The sequence below is a fragment of the Schistocerca piceifrons genome, chromosome 4 (genome assembly GCF_021461385.2).
Source record: "Schistocerca piceifrons isolate TAMUIC-IGC-003096 chromosome 4, iqSchPice1.1, whole genome shotgun sequence".
Lineage (NCBI taxonomy): Eukaryota > Metazoa > Arthropoda > Insecta > Orthoptera > Acrididae > Schistocerca > Schistocerca piceifrons.
Genome location: NC_060141.1, coordinates 99,045,307 through 99,068,161, shown reverse-complemented (window position 1 = coordinate 99,068,161; position 22,855 = coordinate 99,045,307). Strand labels below are relative to the sequence as shown.

The 22,855-nt window shown below is 40.2% G+C and overlaps 1 protein-coding gene across 1 annotated transcript in view; it reads right to left on the bottom strand.

Annotated features, from left to right (window-relative positions):
• The window catches only part of LOC124795630 (beta-mannosidase-like), a 302,941-nt gene that overhangs the window by 240,272 nt on the left and 39,814 nt on the right, over nt 1-22,855 (bottom strand). The window contains exon 2 of the mRNA XM_047259702.1: nt 18,230-18,379. Within this exon, the coding sequence (XP_047115658.1) occupies nt 18,230-18,379 (150 nt within the window). The remainder of the gene's footprint in view (nt 1-18,229; nt 18,380-22,855) is intronic.

The following is a 22,855-nucleotide window of genomic DNA, read 5'->3' as shown; positions in this document are numbered from 1 at the left end:
ACATTACCAATAGGTCAGTGACTCAGCCTAGTACCTTTGTTGTCTTCCCCCCCCCATGAACCATGGACCTTGCCATTGGTGGGGAGGCTTGCGTGCCTCAATGATACAGATAGCCATACCGTAGGTGCAACCACAATGGAGGGGTATCTGTTGAGAGGGCAGGCAAATGTGTGGTTCCTGAAGAGGGGCAGCAGCCTTTTCAGTAGTTGCAGGGGCAACTGTCTGGACGATTGACTGATCTGGCCCTGTATCACTAACCAAAACGACCTTGCTGTTGTGGTACTGCAAACGGCTGAAAGCAAGGGGAAACTACAGCCGTAATTTTTCCTGAGGGCATGCAGCTTTACTGTATGATTAAATGACGGCATCCTCTTGGGTAAAATATTCCGGAGGTAAAATAGTCCCCCATTCGGATATCCGGGCGGGGACTACTCAAGAGGATGTCATTATCAGGAGAAAGAAAACTAGTGTTCTATGGATTGGAGTGTGGAATGTCAGATCCCTTAATTGGGCACGTAGGTTAGAAAATTTAAAAAGGGAAATGGATAGCTTAAAGTTAGATATAGTGGAAATTAGTGAAGTTCGGTGGCAGGAGGAACAAGACTTTTGGTCAGGTGAATACAGGGTTATAAATACAAAATCAAATATGGGTAATGAAGGAGTAGGTTTAATAACGAGTAAAAAAATAGGAGTGCAGGTAAGCTACTACAAACAGCATAGTGAACACATTATTGTGGCCAAGATAGACACGAAGCCCATGCCTACTACAGTAGTACAAGTTTATATGCCAACTAGCTAGATTATATAATGGTAAGACAGAGATCTAGGAACCAGATTCTAAATTGTAAGACATTTCCAGGGGCAGGTGTGGACTCTGACCACAATCTATTGGTTATGAACTGTAGATTAAAACTGAAGAAACTGCAAAAAGGGGGGAATTTAAAGAGAAGGGACCTGGATAACTGACTACACCAGAGTTTGTGCAGAGCAGAGCAGAGAGCATAAGGGAACAATTGACAGGAATGGGGGAAAAAATACAGTAGAAGAAGAATGGGTAGCTTTGAGGAATGAAATAGTGAAGGCACCAGAGGATCAGTAAAATGATGAGGGCTAGTAGAAAACCTTGGGTAACAGAAGAGATACTGAATTTAATTGATGAAAGGAGAAAATACAAAAACGGAGTAAGTGAAGTAGGCAAAAAGGAATACAAACATCTCAAAAATGACATCGAGAGGAAGTGCAAAATGGCTAAGCAGGGATGTTTAGAGTACAAATGTAAGGATGTAGAGGCTTATTTCATGAGGGGTAAGATAGATACTGCCTACAGCAAAATTAAAGAGACCTTTGGAGAATAGAGAACCACTTGCATGGATATCAAGAGCTCAGATGGAAACCCAGTTCTAAGCAAAGAAGGGAAAGCAGAAAGGTGGAAGGAGTATATAGAGGGTCTATACAAGGGCGATGTTCTTGAGGACAATATTAAGGAAATGGAAAAGAATGTAGATGAAGATGAAATGGGAGATATGATACTGCGTGAAGAGTTTGAAGTCGAAGGAAGGCCGTGGGAGTAGACAACATTCCATTAGAACTACTGACAGCCTTGGGAGAGCCAGTCCTGACAAAACTCTACCATCTGGTGAGCAAGATGTATGAGACAGGCAAAGTTCCCTCAGATTTCAAGAAGAACATAATAATTCCAATCCCAAAGAAAGCAGGTGTTGACAGTTGTGAAAATTACATAACTATCAGTTTAATAAGTCACAGCTGCAAAATACTAACGTGAGTTCTTTACAGATGAATGGAAAAACTGGTAGAAGCCAACCTCGGGGAAGATCAGTTTGGATTCTGTAGAAATGTTGGAACACGTGAAGCAATATTGACCCTACGACTTATCTTAGAAGAAAGATTAAGGAAAAGCAAACCTACATTTCTAGCATTTATAGACTTAGAGAAAGCTTTTGACAATGTTGACTGGAACACTTTCTTTCAAATTCTAAAGGTGGCAAGGGTAAAATACATGGAGCGAAAGGCTATTTACAGTTTGTACAGAAAGCTGATGGCCGTTGTAAGAGTCGAGGGACATGAAATGGAAGCAGTGGCTGGGAAGGGAATGAGACAGGGTTGTAGCCTCTCCCTGATGCTATTCAATCTGTATATTGAGCAAGCAGTAAAGGAAACAAAAGAAAAATTTGGAGTAGGTATTAAAATCCATGGAGAAGAAATAAAAACTTTGAGGTTCGCCGACGACATTGTAATTCTGTCAGAGACAGCAAAGGACCTGGAAGAGCAGCTGAACAGAATGGACACTGTCTTGAAAGGAGTATCTAAGATGAACATCAACAAAAGCAAAACGAGGATAATGGAATGTAGTCTAATTAAGTCAGTTGATTCTGAGGGAATTAGATCAGGAAATGAGACAAAGTAGTAAAGGAGTTTTGCTATTTGGGGAGCAAAATAACTGATGGTCAAAGTAGAGAGGATACAAAATGTATACTGGCAATGGCAAGGAAAGTGTTTCTGAAGACAAGAAATTTTTTAACATCGAGTATTGATTTAAGTGTCAGGAAGTCATTTATGAAAGTATTTGTATGGAGTGTAGCCATGTATGGAAGTGAAACATAATCGATAAATAGTTTAGACAAGAAGAGAATAGAAGATTTCGAAATGTGGTGCTACAGAAGAATGCTGAAGATTAGATGGTTAGATCACATAACTAAAGAGGACGTATTGAATAGAATTGGGGAGAAGAGGAGTTTGTGGCACAACTTGACTAGAAGAAGGGATCGGTTGGTAGGACATGTTCTGAGGCATCAAGGGATCACCAATTCACTACTGGAGGGCAGCGTGGAGGGTAAAAATCATAGAGGGAGACCAAGAGATGAATACACTAAGCAGATTCAGAAGGATGTGGTCTGCGGTGGGTACTGGGAGATGAAAAAGTTTGCACAGGATAGAGTAGCATGGAGAGCTGCATCAAACCACTCTCAGGACTGAAGACCACAACAACAACAATAATATAGTGGTTGATGCTTGAAGTGACAAGTGCCCCCACAGTTTTTCAATGATATCCATAACAGGTGATGTCCACTTTTCCACACTGTTTCACCTACCTGATTGACACTGTCATAACTGAACATACAATGAGCAACCACCTACATAATCTCTGGGCCCCTTCTCAAACACTTCAGGCCATGGATCTGTGTTGCAGAAGGCAGAAGTCTAAATTTTTCCAACAATATTTTGAGAATCTGGACCATACCGCAGGTCATCCAAATCCTGGTGTGTCTGGTCAGCGCCGTCAGGAACTTTCCGAATCCCTCATCACTGGGAGAACTGTGGGCTTTGTTGGGTGAAACTGCCTACCACCAGTTCATTCTCGGGACATTGCTCACTGCGCACCACCTCATATCCTTCTCCACAAGGATGCTTCCTTTGTCTGGCTTTCAGTGTGTGACCATGTCTTCATTGTACTGAAGGACCATCTCAGGTCGGCATTTTGTCTAACTACTTTTGATCCCAACAAACCACTGGTTTTGGCTATGGATACCTCACAGAGTGGCAGGGTGGCAGTCCACACCCATCAGAATGCAGATGGCTTGGAGCAGCCACTGCTGTTTTCATCCAAAACTCTCAGTTCAGCACAAGTCCACTACTCTCTCGTCGAGAAGGAGCTCTGGCCATTGTGTACGTGGTCATCAAATTCAACTTTTTCTTGTAAGGCACAGTATTCCATTTTCTTGCTGACAACAAGCCATTAATTTTGTTATTTAGTCCATCCAACCAGGTCCCCAAAAAGGTGACCCACAGTTTGGCCTTGTTCCTTTCAAAATATCACTATGACACCCATTTTCACTACACTGGGCACTATTCCAATGTGATTGTCTTATCCTGGCTGCCTATTAGCCTGGACACAAATTTGATTGAGAGGAGCACAGGGGTTTTCATTTGGATGTCACCTCCTGCCAAATGGGAGATGTGTTTCCAATCACTAGTACCTGGCACACCAAGGCCACATTGTCTGACACTGTTGTCTGACACTATCCTCAAGCAGGTCATCCACTCTGTCTATCAGGGGTGGTCATCTTGTTCTCAGGCCTTGTTTCCAATCTGCTTCACAACTAAGTTATCGTGTGCCATCATCTCTCAGTCTTTAGAAAGGGTCTTCCTCATCTCCATGGACAGCACATCTCACAGGGTGGCTGGGAGTTTGTGACAGGAGTTCTTACAGCTGTTATATGAAGGTCACTGGGGTTTTTCCTGCACTAAAACCTTGGCTTGCAGACATGTGTACTGGCCCAACATTGACCAGGAGCTTGAGAATTTGGTTGCTGCATGTCCTCAGTGTGACAGTCAACAGACAGCTCCCAGGGCTTTGTTCTCCCCATGACCCCCAGCTACCCAGCTCTAGGAATGCATCCATGTATATTTTGTGGGTCAGTTTCTGAATGCATTTTGGGTGATGGTCATTTACATGTTTTTGCATTGTCCATATGTGGTACAGAGCTCCTTGGCCACTACCAAAGTCAGTGTACATTTGAAAATGTTTTCTGTGGAATGTCTCCCTTTTTTTTGACAACAAACCTCAGTTCATAACAGCACGTGGCAAAAACTGTAAAAAGAACTCTTGGGTAACTGAAGGCATCAGGATCTCTAGTATTAGAAAGAGGAAACTGCACATGCAAGCAAAGCATGACCATGATGCATAGTTTGTCAGCTATGTAAACAAATACAAAAGAATATTTGGTAGAGTAGTTAAACAGGCAAAACAAATGGCAAACAGTAAATACATATCAGATGTGGCAAATAAATCAAAAGCTGTGTGGCAAATTGTCAGGAGTGAAATAGGAGCAGAAAAAACAAAAAAGTTTTAATCATAAATTAGATATAGATGGGGAAATGATTACAAACTCCAGACATATTTGCGAAGAATTCAACAGGTATTTCATAAATTCTAACAAAATTGACAAACTCCCTCCTCTACATAATAATGCGATATAATGCAGCACAGATCAGTAGAATTCCAATTCACTCATGTATACCTCTATGAGGTGGCTAACATTATAAAATCCCTAAAAAATCTCAAATCTGTAGGTTGGGATGAAGTCCCAACAAAAATAATAAGGGCAGGATGTGATAATATTGCACCCCAACTCTGTCACATAGTAAATCAATTGTTTGATGAGGGCCACTTTCCAGATAGGCTGAAGTATGTGGAAGTTTCACCTATCCACAAAAAGGGCAGATAAAAGATAAAAGAAGATACAAAAATTTCGCCCAGTATCAGTACTATCAATTATTTCTAAAATATTTGAGTGAGTAGTATGTAACCAACTAGAAAAATACGATAAAAAACAACATTATTCTTAATGATCAGTATGGATTTAGGAAGTGCCGAAGCACTGTGCATGCTATTAGTGAACTAATCACTAAAATAAGCAAATGCTTTGATAACAAGGAGAGCGTATCTGGTATCTTCTGTGGCCTCAGTAAAGCATTGGACATGGTGAACCATAAGCAGCTGCACCTCAAATTAGCTTCTTATGGTTTCCATGAAAAATCTTTAAACTGGTTCAAGTTATATCTCAAAAATAGGAAACAGACGGTAGTTATACAACATAAGGGTGAGAAAGCTTGCTGTAGATGGAAGGAAATACAAGCAGGTGTACCTGAGGGGTCCATACAAGGCCCATTACTGTTTCTGTATTATAAAAATGACTTGACAGGTAAGGTAAGTTCAGATACGATTCTGTATGCAGATGCCTCAACAGCAGTAATCTGCTGTAAAAACACTGAAGAACTACCACAGAGAACAAAACAGACTCTTCAAGAACTAGAAAACTGGTAGATAATAATGCTATGAAACTAAACAAAAACACAAATTGTACACTTTACAAAGGCAGAGAACTGATAACTGCAGAATCTGTCAAATTTCTGGGAGTGGCCATAAACAAAAGCTTGTCATGGACTGGTCATGTGCATTGCTTTCTGAAGCAGTTAAATAGTTTTGTTTATGCAAGGAGGGTTCTGAATAAAGTAACTGACTTAGCTGTTAGGAAAATTGTGTATCATGCATATTTTATATCAGTTGTAAGATATGGCATAATTTTTTGGGGAGCTGAAAAAGGAAGCCTCCTCAGAGTGTTCAAGCTACAGAAAAAATTATCAGAGCTATGACTGGAACAAACAATAGGCAATCATGCAAACCTATATTTGCAAGCCTTGACTTACTGACAATTCCTTCCATGTTTATACATGAAACACTTCTCTTTGAGTGAAAAAAACCCACATCTTTTTGAGGGAAATTCATTACACATACTTAAGAAACAAGGCACAAACAAGATTACATGTTACCCTGCCACAGACTAACATTAGTTGAAAATACTCCATATTACATGGCTTTGAAGCTTAGCAATAAAATCTGTCCAAAGTTGAAGGACTGCAATCTAGAATCCACCTGTGCAAACACAGAAAAATATTTAAAACGTGAATGCTACTACAGTGTGGATGATTTTATAAACGAGGAAGACAAGTAGGACGTATTACATCTGTTTTGTTTTCCATTTTTTTCCATGTGTATGCTTATGTTCCCTTTTAATGGAGCTATATGTTCTTTTTATGTGTGTCCATACTTATAAACTATATATAATGTGAACTATGTATCTAAATATCTAGATGTAAACATATATACTACTTCTGTGAAAGTAGGTGGTCTTTGAAGTATGTCAATATTTATAAACTATAGAAACAAACATGAAAAATACTTTAAAAGAATGATTTCAAACCACTGTGGACATTCTAAGAAAAAGGAAGAAATCTAACATGTAATTATCTTTTTATGTTGTAATGTGCATTTCTGAGCATCTATATGGGTTATTTTAATGTATCTTATTTTAGGTATACTTAGGTAGGCATAGAATTATTCACTGACCAGTCACCAAAGTTTCAATCAAATGATTGTATATAACATGTCATGTGACAATAAAGATTCTATTCTATTCTATTCCTGTCCCAGGTGTTTTGTGATTTCTGTGTGGGGTCAGGCAGTCACCACATTTGGTCCCTCCATTTCATCCCCAATCAAATGGAGAGGTGAAATGCATGTTTCACACCTTTAAGACAGATGAAAACCAAGCGAGGTGGTGCAGTGGCTAGCACACTAGACTCACATTTGGGAGGACGACGGTTCAATCCCGCGTCCAGCCATCCTGATTTAGGTTTTCCGTGATTTCCCTAAATCATTCCAGGCAAATGCCGGGATGGTTCCTTTGAAAGGGCACAGCCGACTTCCTTCCCCGTCCTTCCCTAATCCGATGAGACCGATGACCTTGCTGTTTGGTCTCTTCCCCCAAACAACCCAACCCATAGATGAAAAAATGTTTCAGGTTTTTTGACAGCCTACCAAATGACTTCTATGGATTCCTTAGCCCTGTTGAACTTCTCCACAGGTGCCAGCCACAGATTCTGCTCAACATCCTTTATTTGTGATCTCACCTGCCATTGTGTTCTGCTGTTCTGCTGTACTGAGTTTGTACCAGGTACAGAAATCTGGGTGCATGGTTTTGGCTGGCACCTCCACTGGTTGCCAGCAATCATCGCATATCAGAACAGCTGCTGAGTCTACACACCGAGAACTCAAGACTGGGAGGCTCAGCTTCATCAATATCAGCTCCAAGTTCAGGTGGGCATCCCTCCCCTCCCCCTCACCTAGGCAGCACCACTGTCTTCACCGGTGCCCTGGTAACTGGATGCCACCTGTCCACTGGTGTTCCAGCCTCCTCTTCCACCAGGGTCTATACCTCCACCTGATGAGCCTGTGACTACACAGCTTCTGGCTGTGGTTCTGGTGCCCCTCGGCAAGTGAACATGCCCATTACAGGTTCAAGGTCTCCTGCGTGGCCCCAGCCTTCACCTTCATACCACCACTAGACATTGCCAGGGATCTCAGGTTGGACTGCCCATCACCAGTCCTGTTGTTGCATGCTTTGAAGGGGGCCATAGGGGCACTACTCATACTGGCCACTTTCACCCATATTCTAAGTTCTCCAGCAATTCGGAGTTTCTGTTCCCTATTGCCTCCAAGGCCTCCTTGGGCTTGGATGCTGTCTCCACATCATGGCCATATCTATCATGTTAAATTGTAAATGTGTTCATCATTTTTGTAACAAACAGCAATAATGGAAAGTTTGTATAGATCATGTTAAGTGTGAAACAGTAAAACAGACTGCAAAATTCAAGGATCTCTGCACAAATATCTCCTCCATATACATTCCTGGAGTATAAATAAATGTTTATAAGCATAAAGAAGTAGGATATTATGTATCACATTTTCATCATGGTGTCATATAAATTATTGTAAATATCATCTAATTTTCAAATTTGTGTCTTTTACAGAAAAGCTGTAGTTGTAAACTGTGGTCACAAAGATACTGTAAAAACTACAACAGTTTTTTAACTAGATTTGTTGTTGTAAATTGATAAGTAGGGTAAGATGACATAGTGTACATTCGTGCAAAAAGTTGATTTTGTAAGCTATGGTCACATGATGCAGTATAAACGGTAAACATCCAATTGCTTTTATAACTGTGTGTATGTGTGTGTGTGTGTGTGCGTGTGCGTGTGTGTGTGTGTGTGTGTGTGTGTGTGTTTGTGTGTGTAATTTGCTTACAGATTTTTTGTGTGCAAACTACTGTATATTTGTAATACTGCATATATCTAAAAACAAAGATGATGTGACTTACCAAACGAAAGCGCTGGCATGTTGATAGACACACAAACAAACACAAACCTACATACAAAATTTCAAGCTTTCGCAACCAACGGTTGCTTAATCAGGAAAGAGGGAAGGAGAGGGAAAGAGAAAAGGATGTGGGTTTTAAGGGAGAGGGTAAGGAGTCCTTCCAATCCCAGGAGCGGAAATATTTACCTTAGGGGGAAAGAAGGACAGGTATACACTCACACACACACACATATACATCTGCACATACACCAAAGTATGGTATGGTGTATGTGCGGATGGATATGTGTGTGTGTGCAAGTGTATACGTCTCCTTTTTTCCCCCCTTAGGTAAGTCTTTCCACTCCAGGGATTGGAATGACTCCTTACCCTCTGCCTTAAAACCCACATCCTTTCGTCTTTCCCTCTCCTTCCCTCTTTCCTGATGAAGCAACCATTGGTTGCGAAAGCTTGAATTTTGTGTGTAGGTTTGTGTTTGTTTGTGTGTCTATCAACATGCCAGCGCTTTCGTTTGGTAAGTCACATCATCTTTGTTTTTAGATATATTTTTCCCACGTGGAATGTTTCCCTCTATTATAATACTGTGTATATATACAGGGTGAGTCACCTAACTTTACCACTGAATATATTTCGTAAACCACATCAAATACTGTCGAATCGATTCCACAGACCGAACGTGAGGAGAGGGGCTAGTGTAATTGGTTAATACAAACCATAAAAAAATGCACGGAAGTATGTTTTTTAACACAAACCTACGTTTTTTTAAATGGAACCCCATTAGTTTTGTTAGCACATCTGAACATATAAACAAATACGTAATCAGTACCATTTGTTGCATTGTAAAATGTTAATTACATCCGGAGATATTGTAACCTAAAGTTGATGCTTGAGTACCACTCCTCCGCTGTTCGATCGTGTGTATCGGAGAGCACCGAATTACGTAGGGATCCAAAGGGAACGGTGATGGACCTTAGGCACAGAAGAGACTGGAACAGCACATTACGTCCACATGCTAACACCTTTATATTGGTCTTTTTCACTGACGCACATGTACATTACCATGGGGGGTGAGGTACACGTACACACGTGGTTTCCGTTTTCAATTACGGAGTGGAATAGAGTGTGTCCCGACATGTCAGGCCAATAGATGTTCAATGTGGTGACCATCATTTGCTGCACACAATTGCAATCTCTGGCGTAATGAATGTCGTACACGCCGCAGTACATCTGGTGTAATGTCGCTGCAGGCTGCCACAGTACATTGTTTCATATCCTCTGGGGCTGTAGGCACATCACGGTACACATTCTCCTTTAACGTACCCCACATAAAGAAGTCCAGAGGTGTAAGATCAGGAGAACGGGCTGGCCAATTTATGTATCCTCCACGTCCTATGAAACGCCCGTCGAACGTGTACCTCACCCCTCATGGTAATGTACATGTGCGTCAGTGAAAGAGACCAATAAAAAGGTGTTAGCATGTGGACGTAATGTGCTGTTCCAGTCTCTTCTGTACCTAAGGTCCATCATCGTTCCCTTTGGATCCCTACGTAATTCGGTGCTCTCCGATACACACGATCGAACAGCGGAGTAGTGGTACTCAAGCGTCAACTTTAGGTTACAATATCTCCGGATGTAATTAACATTTTACAATGCAACAAATGGCACTGATTACGTATTTGTTTATATGTTCAGATGTGCTAACAAAACTAATGGGGTTACATTTAAAAAAACGTAGGTTTGTGTTAAAAAACATACTTCCGTGCATTTTTTTATGGTTTGTATTAACCAATTACACTAGCCCCTCTCCTCACGTTCGGTCTGTGGAATCGATTCGTCAGTATTTGATGTGGTTTACGAAATATATCCAGTGGTAACGTTAGGTGACTCACCCTGTATATATAGATATAATAGAGGGAAACATTCCATGTGGGAAAAATATATCTAAAAACAAAGATGATGTGACTTACCAAACGAAAGTGCTGGCAGGTCGATAGACACACAAACAAACACAAACATACACACAAAATTCAAGCTTTTGCAACCCACGGTTGCTTCGTCAGGAAAGAGGGAAGGAGAGGGAAAGATGAAAGGATGTGGGTTTTAAGGGAGAGGGTAAGGAGTCATTCCAATCCCGGGAGCAGAAAGACTTACCTTAGGGGGAAAAAAAGGCAGGTATACACTCGCACACACACCCATATCCAACTGCACATTCGTTTGGTAAGTCACATCATCTTTGTTTTTTTTTAATATATATATATATATATATATATATATATATATATATATATATATATATATATAGGGTGAGTCACCTAACGTTACCACTGGATATATTTCGTAAACCACATCAAATACTGACGAATCGATTCCACAGACCGAACGTGAGGAACATACACACAAAATTCAAGCTTTTGCAACCCACGGTTGCTTCGTCAGGAAAGAGGGAAGGAGAGGGAAAGATGAAAGGATGTGGGTTTTAAGGGAGAGGGTAAGGAGTCATTCCAATCCCGGGAGCAGAAAGACTTACCTTAGGGGGAAAAAAGGGCAGGTATACACTCGCACACACACCCATATCCAACCGCACATTCGTTTGGTAAGTCACATCATATATATATACAATAATCATCACATCAATTCATGTTTTCTCACCTCATCTTCTCCTAATACTAACTTGTACCATATCATTTTGCACCTATTTACAAAAATGATGAAGAGGATCAATAAAACAGTACAACAGAATATACAAACAGAATATTATGTGGAATGTCGGCTTGCATTCATATGATAATGTCCCATTGTGTATGTTTCAGTGTCTGGACAATAAATACATTAGTAAAAAATTTCAAGTGATTAGTTCCATGCTAGAAATATGAAAATCTAGAGAACCCAGTGTCTTAACTGAAAATAAATTAGGTGAGGTATGAGAAGCTTTGGAAAGAAGACTGAGAAAACTATTGCTTTGCTTAGCACTTGAGAATAGTGTGTCTGTTTGTTGCTAGTGCCTGCTCACAGAGCTGTGCACAGACACAAACTGAAGCCATATAAAATAATGGTACTGTATTGACTGACTACCTCAGATGCTGTTGCTCAATAACGTTATTGCAAATGGCTGTTACAGTCTGTGCATGATGGAAGGGCTAATCCCAAAATGCTCTCCTCCTCTGATGAAGCATGGCTACATTTGTCTGGTTATGTAAATTTACAGAACAGTTGATGTTGGAGTTCTGAAAATCCTCATCAGTTACATCAACAGCCTCTACGTGATTTGAAAACAGGAGTGTTGAGTGTGAGATGAGTTACTGGACTAATTTTTTTCCTTGAAACAATAACTTCTTATAGGCATGTGAACAATATAATGCTTTCTTTTTCTTTTAGAGAACTACCACTTAACAAAAAGATATACAGTTATGGAGGGCAATGCAAGACCACACATTGCCAATGCCCTCTAACATGAATAAGAAGTGCTTTTGATGACAGGGTACTTGACTGGCCTCTTTGTTCTCCAGATCTAAATCCATGTGATTTTTATCCTTGGGGGATGTAAAAAAATTAAGGTAGATGCAAGCGATCATTGTACACTTGAAGAGAGAGAAGGCAGGGTTCTGCTAGTCATTTCCCAAATTTTGGCAGCCAAAATTTGTTGAGTGTTTGATAATGTGTTCAGAAGGTGTCAGGCTGCTCTTGTCACAGAGAGACATCATTTTTAGCACCTGCTGTAAATAAATATAGGCTTACTTTAGTCAGATTGCATCACTGTTTACAGCCAACTCTGGGAAAGCATGCACAGCTGTCTTGCTGCAGTTGCAGGGGGCAACAACCAATAAATCTGCCATACAAGCTATGGGCTTCCACCAGGCATTGTAAGTGAAACACCCTGTACGAATAAAGTATGTAAAGCATCTCAATGGACCATAAATTATGATGATGATAAAACAACAGTTACATTAAATAACTGCTGTTTACCTTTTATTGTTAGCTTAATATCTACTTGGTTTGATTGAACATTTTCCAAAGAAGCAATTACCCACTTCTATTACAACAGAGGAATATTTACAATAATAATTTACTACTTGTAAAGCAGGTTTATAATCTACACTGATTCTTACCATGTAGCTAACAGATAATTCCTTCTTCATCTTCTTCTTTGCGATAGCATTTACCTTGTCTAGAATGGACTCTGTTGTACTCAAGCTTTGGCAGTTTCATTTAACTTTGCAACTGGATGCCATCCCTGTCACTGCAATCATCACTCACCTGAGTGAGGGCAGTCATATCCACCACCTGTCTGCGAACTGTGTAAATTTTACACAGCGTGTGACTGCTATGTCTAAGATGCAGTATTTTGTTTTGCTAGTAGCTGTTTGAATTGTAAATATACTTATTTTTCAAATCTGTCTTTTGGCTGAATTTACCTAGGATCTTTCTTTCTTTTGCTGGTGCCTTGTCCCACAATTTGGCAAGGTTGGCATGGTTAGGATGGATTTGGCAATGTTAATTTTTAAGAGGTGGCTGGATGCCCTTCCCCCCACCATCCCGTTGCCCCTGGGATAGAATTAGTGGACCCCAGCTGTCTGCATCTAGTGCAATCTATGGAATAGTGTGAACATCTTCGGATGTTTGTGAGTAGTGTAAATAAGGTGGAACGTGGGGCCCAGCCCAGTATTCACCTAGCAGGATGTGGAAAACCACCTAAAAACCACATCCAGGCTGGCCAGCACACTGGCCGACACCAGTAATCTGCTGGGTGGATTCGATCTGGGGCTGTTGTGCCTACCTGAGTCCAGGAAGCAGTGCATTAGTGCTCTTGGCTAACCTGGCATGTTATGAATTTACCTACGATACACACTGAAAATCACTAGGATGGGTAGGAAAGTGCTTTGGTGAAACTGGATGGTTCTGGCAGTTATTTGTGCAAATAGTCTCTTACCAGAAGTTTGCAGATGCAGACCATGCTCCCTATGTACGATGTGACTGAGGGAGGGGTGATAGTAACAACCATCTTCGAATATCCCTCTCTCGTGATAGGTCATCATCTCTTTTTCCTGACAGGTAATTTTTACTTGAGACAAAGAAACTTACACAGGACAAAGTAGTGGGGAGAGCTGCATCAAACCAATCTTTGGACTGAAGAGCACAACAACAACATTATTGACTAATGGGGTAGCATCACGCAACAAAAGAATTAACAACAGTTAGACCAACAGATGACACTGTAAGGGTCTTAACATAAATGGGGGTTGGAGACAAATAACAGAGTAATCGCAATACGATGGCTATGGTCTGAACTCCGCATTACACAATCTGTAATGTTCAATGAACGTGACTGCACAAATTCGGCAGTCAACAGTTGTGGCACTGTTTGTTGGGTAAGCTCATTCACCACAGCAGGGGCGTACCACATTGGATAGGAAAAATCAGTTTTTAAATGTCCTGTGACCAAAACTGCATAAAAGGCAAAGTGCCATTGGTTTTTAACTATTCTGGATCCAAAAACTGTATAAAAAGCTGGGAGTTGAATGTTTGATCTTTGTCTATCATGAGCAAGTTCTCTACAAACAAGGCTATCAAGGCACAGCCCACAACCTAACCTGCAGTTTTATTTCCACCAGTACCTCATCTCCTACCTCCCAAACTTCACAGAAGTTCTACTGAATACCTTTCAGGACTAGCAGTCCTGGAAAAAGAGGATACTGTGGAGACTGTGGCTTAACCACAGCATGGGAGACTCTTTCCAGAATGAATTTTCACTATGGAGCAGATTGTGCACTTGTGTTTGGATACCTCAGTCAGCAGAACACTTTCCCACAAAAGGCAGAGGTCCAGTCTGAGTCTGGAAAATAGTTTTAACATGCCAAGAAGTTTCACTACTCAATCTGCTACTCTGTTTTGTTGTCATTTTGGATTCTAGAACAATCTTTATACTTTCTGTTATCTCCTCTAAACAGTCTGCCAGACTTGGTAATAGATATACTGGCAGAGAACAAAATATTCTTAAACCAACACAGACATTTAGGAAAATAGTTGTGGAAAAAGTATGATAAATGTTCATACAATGTAGGCTTTCACAGCTGATATTGTCATCACTTAAAACTTCCAGGCTGACAGGACATTGTCAATGTACAAAACTCTCCCCTGACATTTCATTTCCGGGTGTGGGTGACATCCTCTGAGGTAAAGGGGCGAACTGCAAAGAGAACTTGAGGAAGCCCTGATTATATAGGCAGTGCAGAGGGCGCCACTGTCCGTCAGGTGGCATCAGCTATGAGACTGTCTTTGGTAATGCCAACATTCTCAATTAAAAGTAATTGATCATCATGCTTCCAGTGCAATGCTGACTTCCAAATTTTATCCAGTTAAACATCTTCTTCTTTCGTGTTAAAATTATTACGATGTTTATCAATCTGGGTAGCCTCTCTATACATGTGCACATAATAATGCATGGTTTTAGATATGATGACCATATCTTCCTTATAAACATGTTCTGCCATGGTTGATTTATCTGTGGGACCTAGGTGGTAATTTCTCTTATGTTCAACAAGATGGGTGTTAACACATCTCTTTGTGGTACCAATCTAAAACTGGCCACAACTATAAGGAATTTTATACGTCCCCAGTGTAACACTTCTTTTTGTGCTACAATAGTGACTTTTATGGACAAATTGACGGGGTGGCTATGGGCAGTCCTCTTAGTACTGCCGTGGCTAACTTGTTTATGGAGACTTTTGAACAAAGGGCGTTGCAGAATGACAGTAAGAGACCAGCCAGAGGGTGTTGCTATGTCGATGATACTTTTGTAGTATAGACACATGGAGCAGAGCAGTTGAATGTTTTCCTGACACACTTAAACAGTTTTAATCTGGAAATCCAATTTACTATGGAGATGGAGAGTAAGGGGCACCTGAATTTCCTGGATGTGTCTGTGATTAAGTGACAGGATGGAATGTTGGGCCACAAGGTGTATAGAATGGCTGCACTTAATGATTGTTATGTGCATGAAGATTCAAACCACCACCCTAGACAAAAAGAGATGTATTAAAAACCTTGGTAGACAGGGCATACAAAATTTGTGAACCTGATTATTTATAAGATGAGATTGAAAATCAACAGTTGATTTTCGTGAAGAATGGCTATTCTAGAAAGGAGATAGACTGAGCACTTTGGTCTAGGCAGAGAATCAGGAGCAACGACAAACAGCAGCCACCCAATGGCAAGATTTTTCTTCCATTCATTAGTAAGGTCACATTGGGAAAGTGTTAATCACGTATGGGTTGGAAACTATTTTCAGACCCACCAGGAAAATAACAGAATGTTTAAGATCATCAAAAGATGCATGACATTCTTTGGCTACACTGGGGTATATAAAATTCCTTGAAGTTGTGGATGGGTTTATACCAATACCACAAAGAGAAGTGTTAACACCCGTCTTGTTGAACATAAGAAGAATTGCCACCTGGGTCACACAGATAAATTGGCCATAGCAGAATATGTTTATCAGGAAGGTAATCATGAAATAAAATTCAGCAAGATAGGAGTCATATCTAAAACTGCGCATTATTATGCTCACATGTATAGAGAGTCTATCGAGATTGATACATACCGTAATAATTTTAACAGGAAAGAGGAAGGTGTTAAATTGGATAAAATTTGGATGTCAGTGTTGCACCAGAAGCATAATGGTTGATTATTTTCAATTGAGAATGTTGGCATTACAAGAGACAGTCTCATAGCCGACACCACCTAATGGACAGAGGCACCCTCTGCACTGCCTATATAAACAGTTCTTCCTCAAGTTCTCTTTGCAGTTTTCTGCTTTACCTAAGAGGATGTCTCTTACAGTTGGAGACAAAACATCAAGGCAGAGATTTATACATTGATCACAGCCTATCAGCCCAGAAGTTTTAAATATGATAAATGTATCACATTGGTTTCCTGAGTGATGTATGACCACCCTTAACAGCAGCCTGAGCCCCAGGTTTATAACTCCATCTCTCTCTCTCTCTCTCTCTCTCTCTCTCTCTCTCTCTCTCTCTCTCTCTCTCTCTGCCACTGTACCATCGACCCTGGCTACTTGCCTTTCCAGCCTCTTGCATATATATTTCTTTATAGTGGCATATGCATCCATTTGCTGCCATAAACAGACAGAAGACTTCAAAAATATGGTAATCTCATTATATTTGATGCATCTTGCCAGCTGATCAAAATTTCACCTATCAAATTAGTGTTGTTCATATATTTACATACTAGTCACTGAAGTCAATAGTTAGACCAGAAATTGAATGTACCAGTATGCTAACGTAATTTAAAGATATAAATTCAACATGAGGACCTGTTACAGAAACCCATTCAGTTACTGATATTTTCACAATGCACAATGCACAGAAGTACAGAATTTATTTTAAGTTATTATATTCTTCTACTAACTTTACTCATCTCAACAGATATTGTAAGGTGGTCATGTCATTTTGATATTTGTTTGTCATTGATGTGTATGTCAGCGAGAGAGCAAGATATGTTACATTACATAACATTTGGTCTTGTTGTGGAACAGTCTTAGCCTCTGTGTATCTGATACATTCTTCATTGAAGTGTGGTAAGTGATGAATGTATCTAGTAGTGCTGTGTTGATTTGTGATGATATCTGTTACATGAAGAAAGATGAATGGTAAAGGAGAGCAAGGATGAATACAATATATATATTGGAAGGTAAAAAGGATGTAAATGTTATTAACTTTGAAGAGAAGAAGTTTGTGGTGAGATGGCAGCACTGCACAGCAAAGAATGATTATTGTCAGCCAGTTAACTTGCTTACAGGTGAGAGAAAAATCATATACTTCCCAGATTCATGCATTAATATATTAACTGATTAAGCTATTTGGTTTTTATAGAAATTCTTTGTTAACATTGTACCTTTTCTGAATCATTGTTCACTTTGCTAATCATAGTATTGTTCAGATCAGTATTATGTGTGAAGATCATGTGAAGTTTTATTCTGCCTTTTTTGAAAACATACACCCTTCTAATATCATTGTCTTGGTATACCATTTCATAGGAACAGTTACTCTTCCCACCCCACTGTTTATCGTTATGCATTACTATATGCAGCAGTTTGAATATGTATTTAGAAACAGAAATTGATCTTAGCCACTGTCTCTTTGCTGTTCGCTATTGTGCTTTTAAGAAATCCACAACAATGTTGTCAAGATGCGATGTAAGTGGAAATTTTGATTAGCGCCAGATAATTGTTTTATTTCAGTTGCACATTTAATATAAAGACAAGTTTCATTCTGATCAGTTACAGTTCATTTCAAATTAGGTTCTGTTTGGTCCATGGTTAGCACACTAGTATATGCTGGATAACAGTTTGTGGGGACACAGTTTTGGTAATAGATTTTATAGAGTGAGAGGTAAATTTGGCAAAAATTTCAAACAGAAACAAATGTAGCTGAGAGGTTATAATATGTAAAAAGTGGAAACCATATTTCCCCAGTCACTGACCTTGAAATGTTGTCGAGTATGTCCAATTTTCATAAGACACCCAGCGATACTCAGCATCATTGAAGCGATAGTAGATATCTTCAGGTAAGACTCCAGCAGCTCTGAGGTCTGAATATATGCCGCCAGGAACGCTTGCAGGAACTGTGATTGCTGTTGGCAAAGTAAAATGTCATTTGCAAACAATTAAAAATTAAACTTCTGATTTGGTTTAAGTAAATGAACGAAAGAAAAAAGATTCCAGGAAGTCAAGAGAAGTCTATAAAAACCAGTATAGTCTCAAACTTCAGACCTTTATTCTAGGGATGAAAAACAGAGAAATAGAAAAATGTGGGACATTTTTCAAAAACAAGGTTCTTGCGACTTCAAAGATGGTACCGATATATGAAACATTCATACATTTATATCTACATTTCATTCTAATCATACGAAACATTACATAAGGGAACTGAAGTTCCCTCATTGTGGTTCTCCCCATGGCACCCTACGTTTCTGCTCTGTGCACCTCCTCTAATATCAGAGACAGTAGAAGTAAGTACACAAACTAGAGGATTTTCAATTTATTGCTGAAATTTGTGGAAGATACACACCACTACATGCAAACATGCCTGCTTAATTTTGTCGGGTTTTTCTTGAAGTTCTGATTTCAAACCACAAATTTTACCACGAATAAAAAAAATATTTTTGTTCCTTAAGAAGTAGCTAGTCAAGGGAAGTAGAGTTAGGAGAATGCTGGGGCTGAGGTATATTACCAAAATTAGAACCTATCTGTGATGTGAAAACTACCGTATGTGTGCTTTCCTTATACTCTTGTATAGCTTCCTATGGCACAGTCTTGCTTACTCAATAGTCTTGCAACTCAGTCATTGAACATTCAAGTTACACAATGCCAAATTCTTGTGATGATCAAATTTAATTCTCTGCATTCACTGCAGTTTATTGACAACTGCCTGTTTAATAAAACTTTGGGCAGAGAGTTCTCATAGTCCTCACTAAGCATTGACAAAGGGGGGGGGGGGGGGGGGGCGACAATAGGAGGGGACAGTCCACCCCCTCCAACCCCGCCTTCCCCAGTGGAATTTGAAGTACAGAGGTTTCATTCAGATATTGAGTGGATAACAATCAATTCTCTGGGGTACAATAATTTAAAAATTTAGATCTTTTATCTCGAAACTGATCAACTCATTTACGTAGAAAAATGGCAATTTTCAAGACTTGCCCTCCTGCAAAAGTTCTTTGGGCGTCTCAAACCACAATCTTGTCATTATACGTGGTTATTTTTGTACATTTACATAAGATTATCTTCAGTCCAATACCAAAAGATTCTTTTAACAACACAGCTAGTTACGAAACAAAATGATATTATTAGCTATCACAGTAGGCTCGATAAATCTTATATGAATGCGTGGTGGTGTTTGGTCTTTTGGACATATCCAAAAGAACAGACACAATGTGGGATACACAGCTGAGATACATATCACCTAAACTGAAGGTGGAGGGGGTGAAAGGAAAGGGAAGGAACTAATAATATCAGCTGCATCAGGACTTTATGTGGAATCACCTAAGATCAACAAAAATATGTGCCAGACCAGGACCCGAATCTGGGGTCTCCTGCTTATTAGGCAGTTGCGTTAACCACTGCACCAACTGGACACAATGTTTATCACAAATGTGCGAACCATCTTGGTATGCTCCCAGCTGACTCACACTGCCACCTAGCACCACCTAGCCATAGTCTGCATCCATGTCTTCTGTGCTCACTAATTTTAGATCCCGGTTAGAGGTCGAACATAAATGTGCATCCACAATGAGGGTGTGAATTCACTGCCCATCGAGGTGAATCAGCACTTTGGATGTGGGTTGTCTGTTCCTTCAGACATGTCCAAAACGCCAGACACTACTAAAGGTGACAGATTCACCGCCCATTGGGGAAAATCATTTATATGAATGTATGGTGAGGAATGTAGTCGCACTGTGTTGAATGACGACTTGCAGTCCGAAGGTTTCCAGCTGTTCTCACAAGTTTGCGTATCCTTGTGTTTTCTGGTCACTAATCCATTATCTTGCAGCTTTTTGTGCTAAGATGGTTGCCTGTAACAAGATGCTGATCACTGATATCAACTTAAAAATGAACCATTAAACTGCGAGAATTTATTATACCTTACAGCATGTTTGGAATTTCCACACTGCAAATTCGCAACATTCTAGCTCCGTTTCTGTCCGAATTTAATGCAGCTGGTTAAATGTGGCATACTCTGAACACCACAAGTATCAATTACCTTCCCACCTTTCCCTCTCTCTCGAGCAAGGAGCCTTGCAGTACGCCATTGGCGTTGGTTTATATCTTGAGTTCTGTTAACATTATTAAAAGGAGAGTGCTGTAAACAGGCCCAGATTAAGGTCACAAGGCACCTGTAGCAGTGTTGAACTGCTCGACCACTGTTCAGCATTATCTTCTCATGTGTAAAACATTCTCGGTTTTCTTGCAGAGTCAACAGAGTCAATTCGGGATAAATTCTCGAGCTTTCGACGATAGACTCCATCGTCATTACCAGGAGCAACGGACTGTCTTCACCGCTGCTTTGGTGGCCATTTTTATAGCCCGTGGATGGCTTCTGATTGATCGGCGATTACGTACTGCTGTCGCAGATGGTGTCAATGTGTGTGCTGGTGGTGCTACCGCTTCCATTGGAACATAAACATTGGAAGGAATGTCTCTGCTGCTTCTCTGCATCTAGCGCTCGTTTCCATGCACTGCTCAGATAGTATCCGCTGTCGTGTTTAAAGTTCTTCTTGCTCATTCATATTTTAACAGCCTCCTTAATAACAGAATCCTAGTATGAGGAGGCATGGAACAGAATTTTTGTTTCACTGAACAGTATTTTATGTTTGTTCATGAGGCTGTGCTCCACAATTGCTGATATCTCGAGTTCTCTATTTTTAATATGGCGTTGGTGTTCTGCACAGCAGTCAAAAACGGTACGAATGGTCTGACCTACATAATTACTTCCACATTCACAGGGGACATTATAAATTCAGGGGACCCTGAGGCCGAGACTGTCCTTAACAGGACGCATCATCTCCTTAATTTTCTTAAGAGGACGAAAAATCGGTCTTATACCCTGTCTAATCAGGACTCTTCCTATTTTGCTGGATACAGCGCCACAAAGAGGAAGAACCGCAATCGGTGTTTCATCCTGTGAGTGTGCAGCATTTCCACGTTTCCTTTCTTTGGAGAACGCTGCCTTCATATCGAGTGCACCACAGCAATTCTTTCGGAACACGTACTTCAGATGGTTAATTTCAGAATTTCAATCAGAAGCCGCCCACGGGCTATAAAAAAGGCCACCAAAGCAGCAGTGAAGACAATCAGTTGCTCCTGACGATGACGATGGAGGCTATCGTCGAAAGCTCGAGATTTTATCCGGAATTAACGCGGCAAGAAAAAAGAGAATGTTTTACATACAAGTGCCGTCGCGAAAGACTTCGTTTTCATTATCTTCCGATATTTTTAAAATGTGTTTGCTTACACCATTTAATAGCAAAGGTAATGTCTCTTAAAACTTCACTAATATAAGCACAAGTAGGGGTTGTGCACGTTGATTTTTTCAAACATTATCTGAGCAACATATTCAACATTACCGAAGACGCTAAAAATATGTCAAAGTTGACTTTTATTAGTTCTGGTCAAATACCAAGGAAAAATCACTGGTTACGACCATTATAAAATAGGAATAACGCTTTTCGACCACTACCTACACTAAAACCGACCACGTGACGAAGGTACTTCAGTATCTTTTCACTGAATGGGAAGAGAGAGAGAACTGTTCAAGATTTTTATCACCACTGAAACTACCGGCAGGCAGAACGGACAGTTGCTAGCCGTTGAGAATAATAATTTCTGCAGACTGTCTCGAACCTGATTAAATGTTTGAATTTCAAGTAAAAAAGTTTAATGCATCATAATAAAAACTTAGATATCTTAGCAGAACAAATATATTGCAATACACTCCATAGCTGTGTGCACCATAAAAGTAAACGTTGCACCACACCAATTAGGAATGTGTAATCGACGTTGTGTTTAGTGTTGTAAAGTGGAAAACTGACACCGCGATGTGCGATACTCGGCGGAAGTGAATAAGAACATCTGTGTGCATAAAAGGATTAAACGTTGAATCATGCTTGAAAACTTAGCCGATATGTGTTGAAACACAATAAAGAGACACTGTTAAAGATTGCAAAGGGACACTGTATTTCAAACAAAAATGTGTGAAAGGAATGTTGATAGCAGGAAGAACACTCAGTGAGGTAGTTGTCACTGACCTTAAGTGAAACGAACGGCTATCAGACTTTGGGAGTATCTACTGGTCTGACTGTTGCGAGGAGCTGTTACACAAGCAGTTTGTTACATAAACCAACAAGGGATTTTAGTCAAGCTTTGTTAACATTCTAAAGCAAAATCCTGCACCCTGCTCAGAAGAATGAACACACCAGGAAAGAGGCAATTAGCTGGAAATGCATTGTTACGCAGTCACTACCAGAATACTACATGCTGTTCCAATCGTTAACCCTTTAGTATAGTGCGCACAAAATGCCGTGGCTACAGACGGCTGGGGAAGCGTGGGGAGA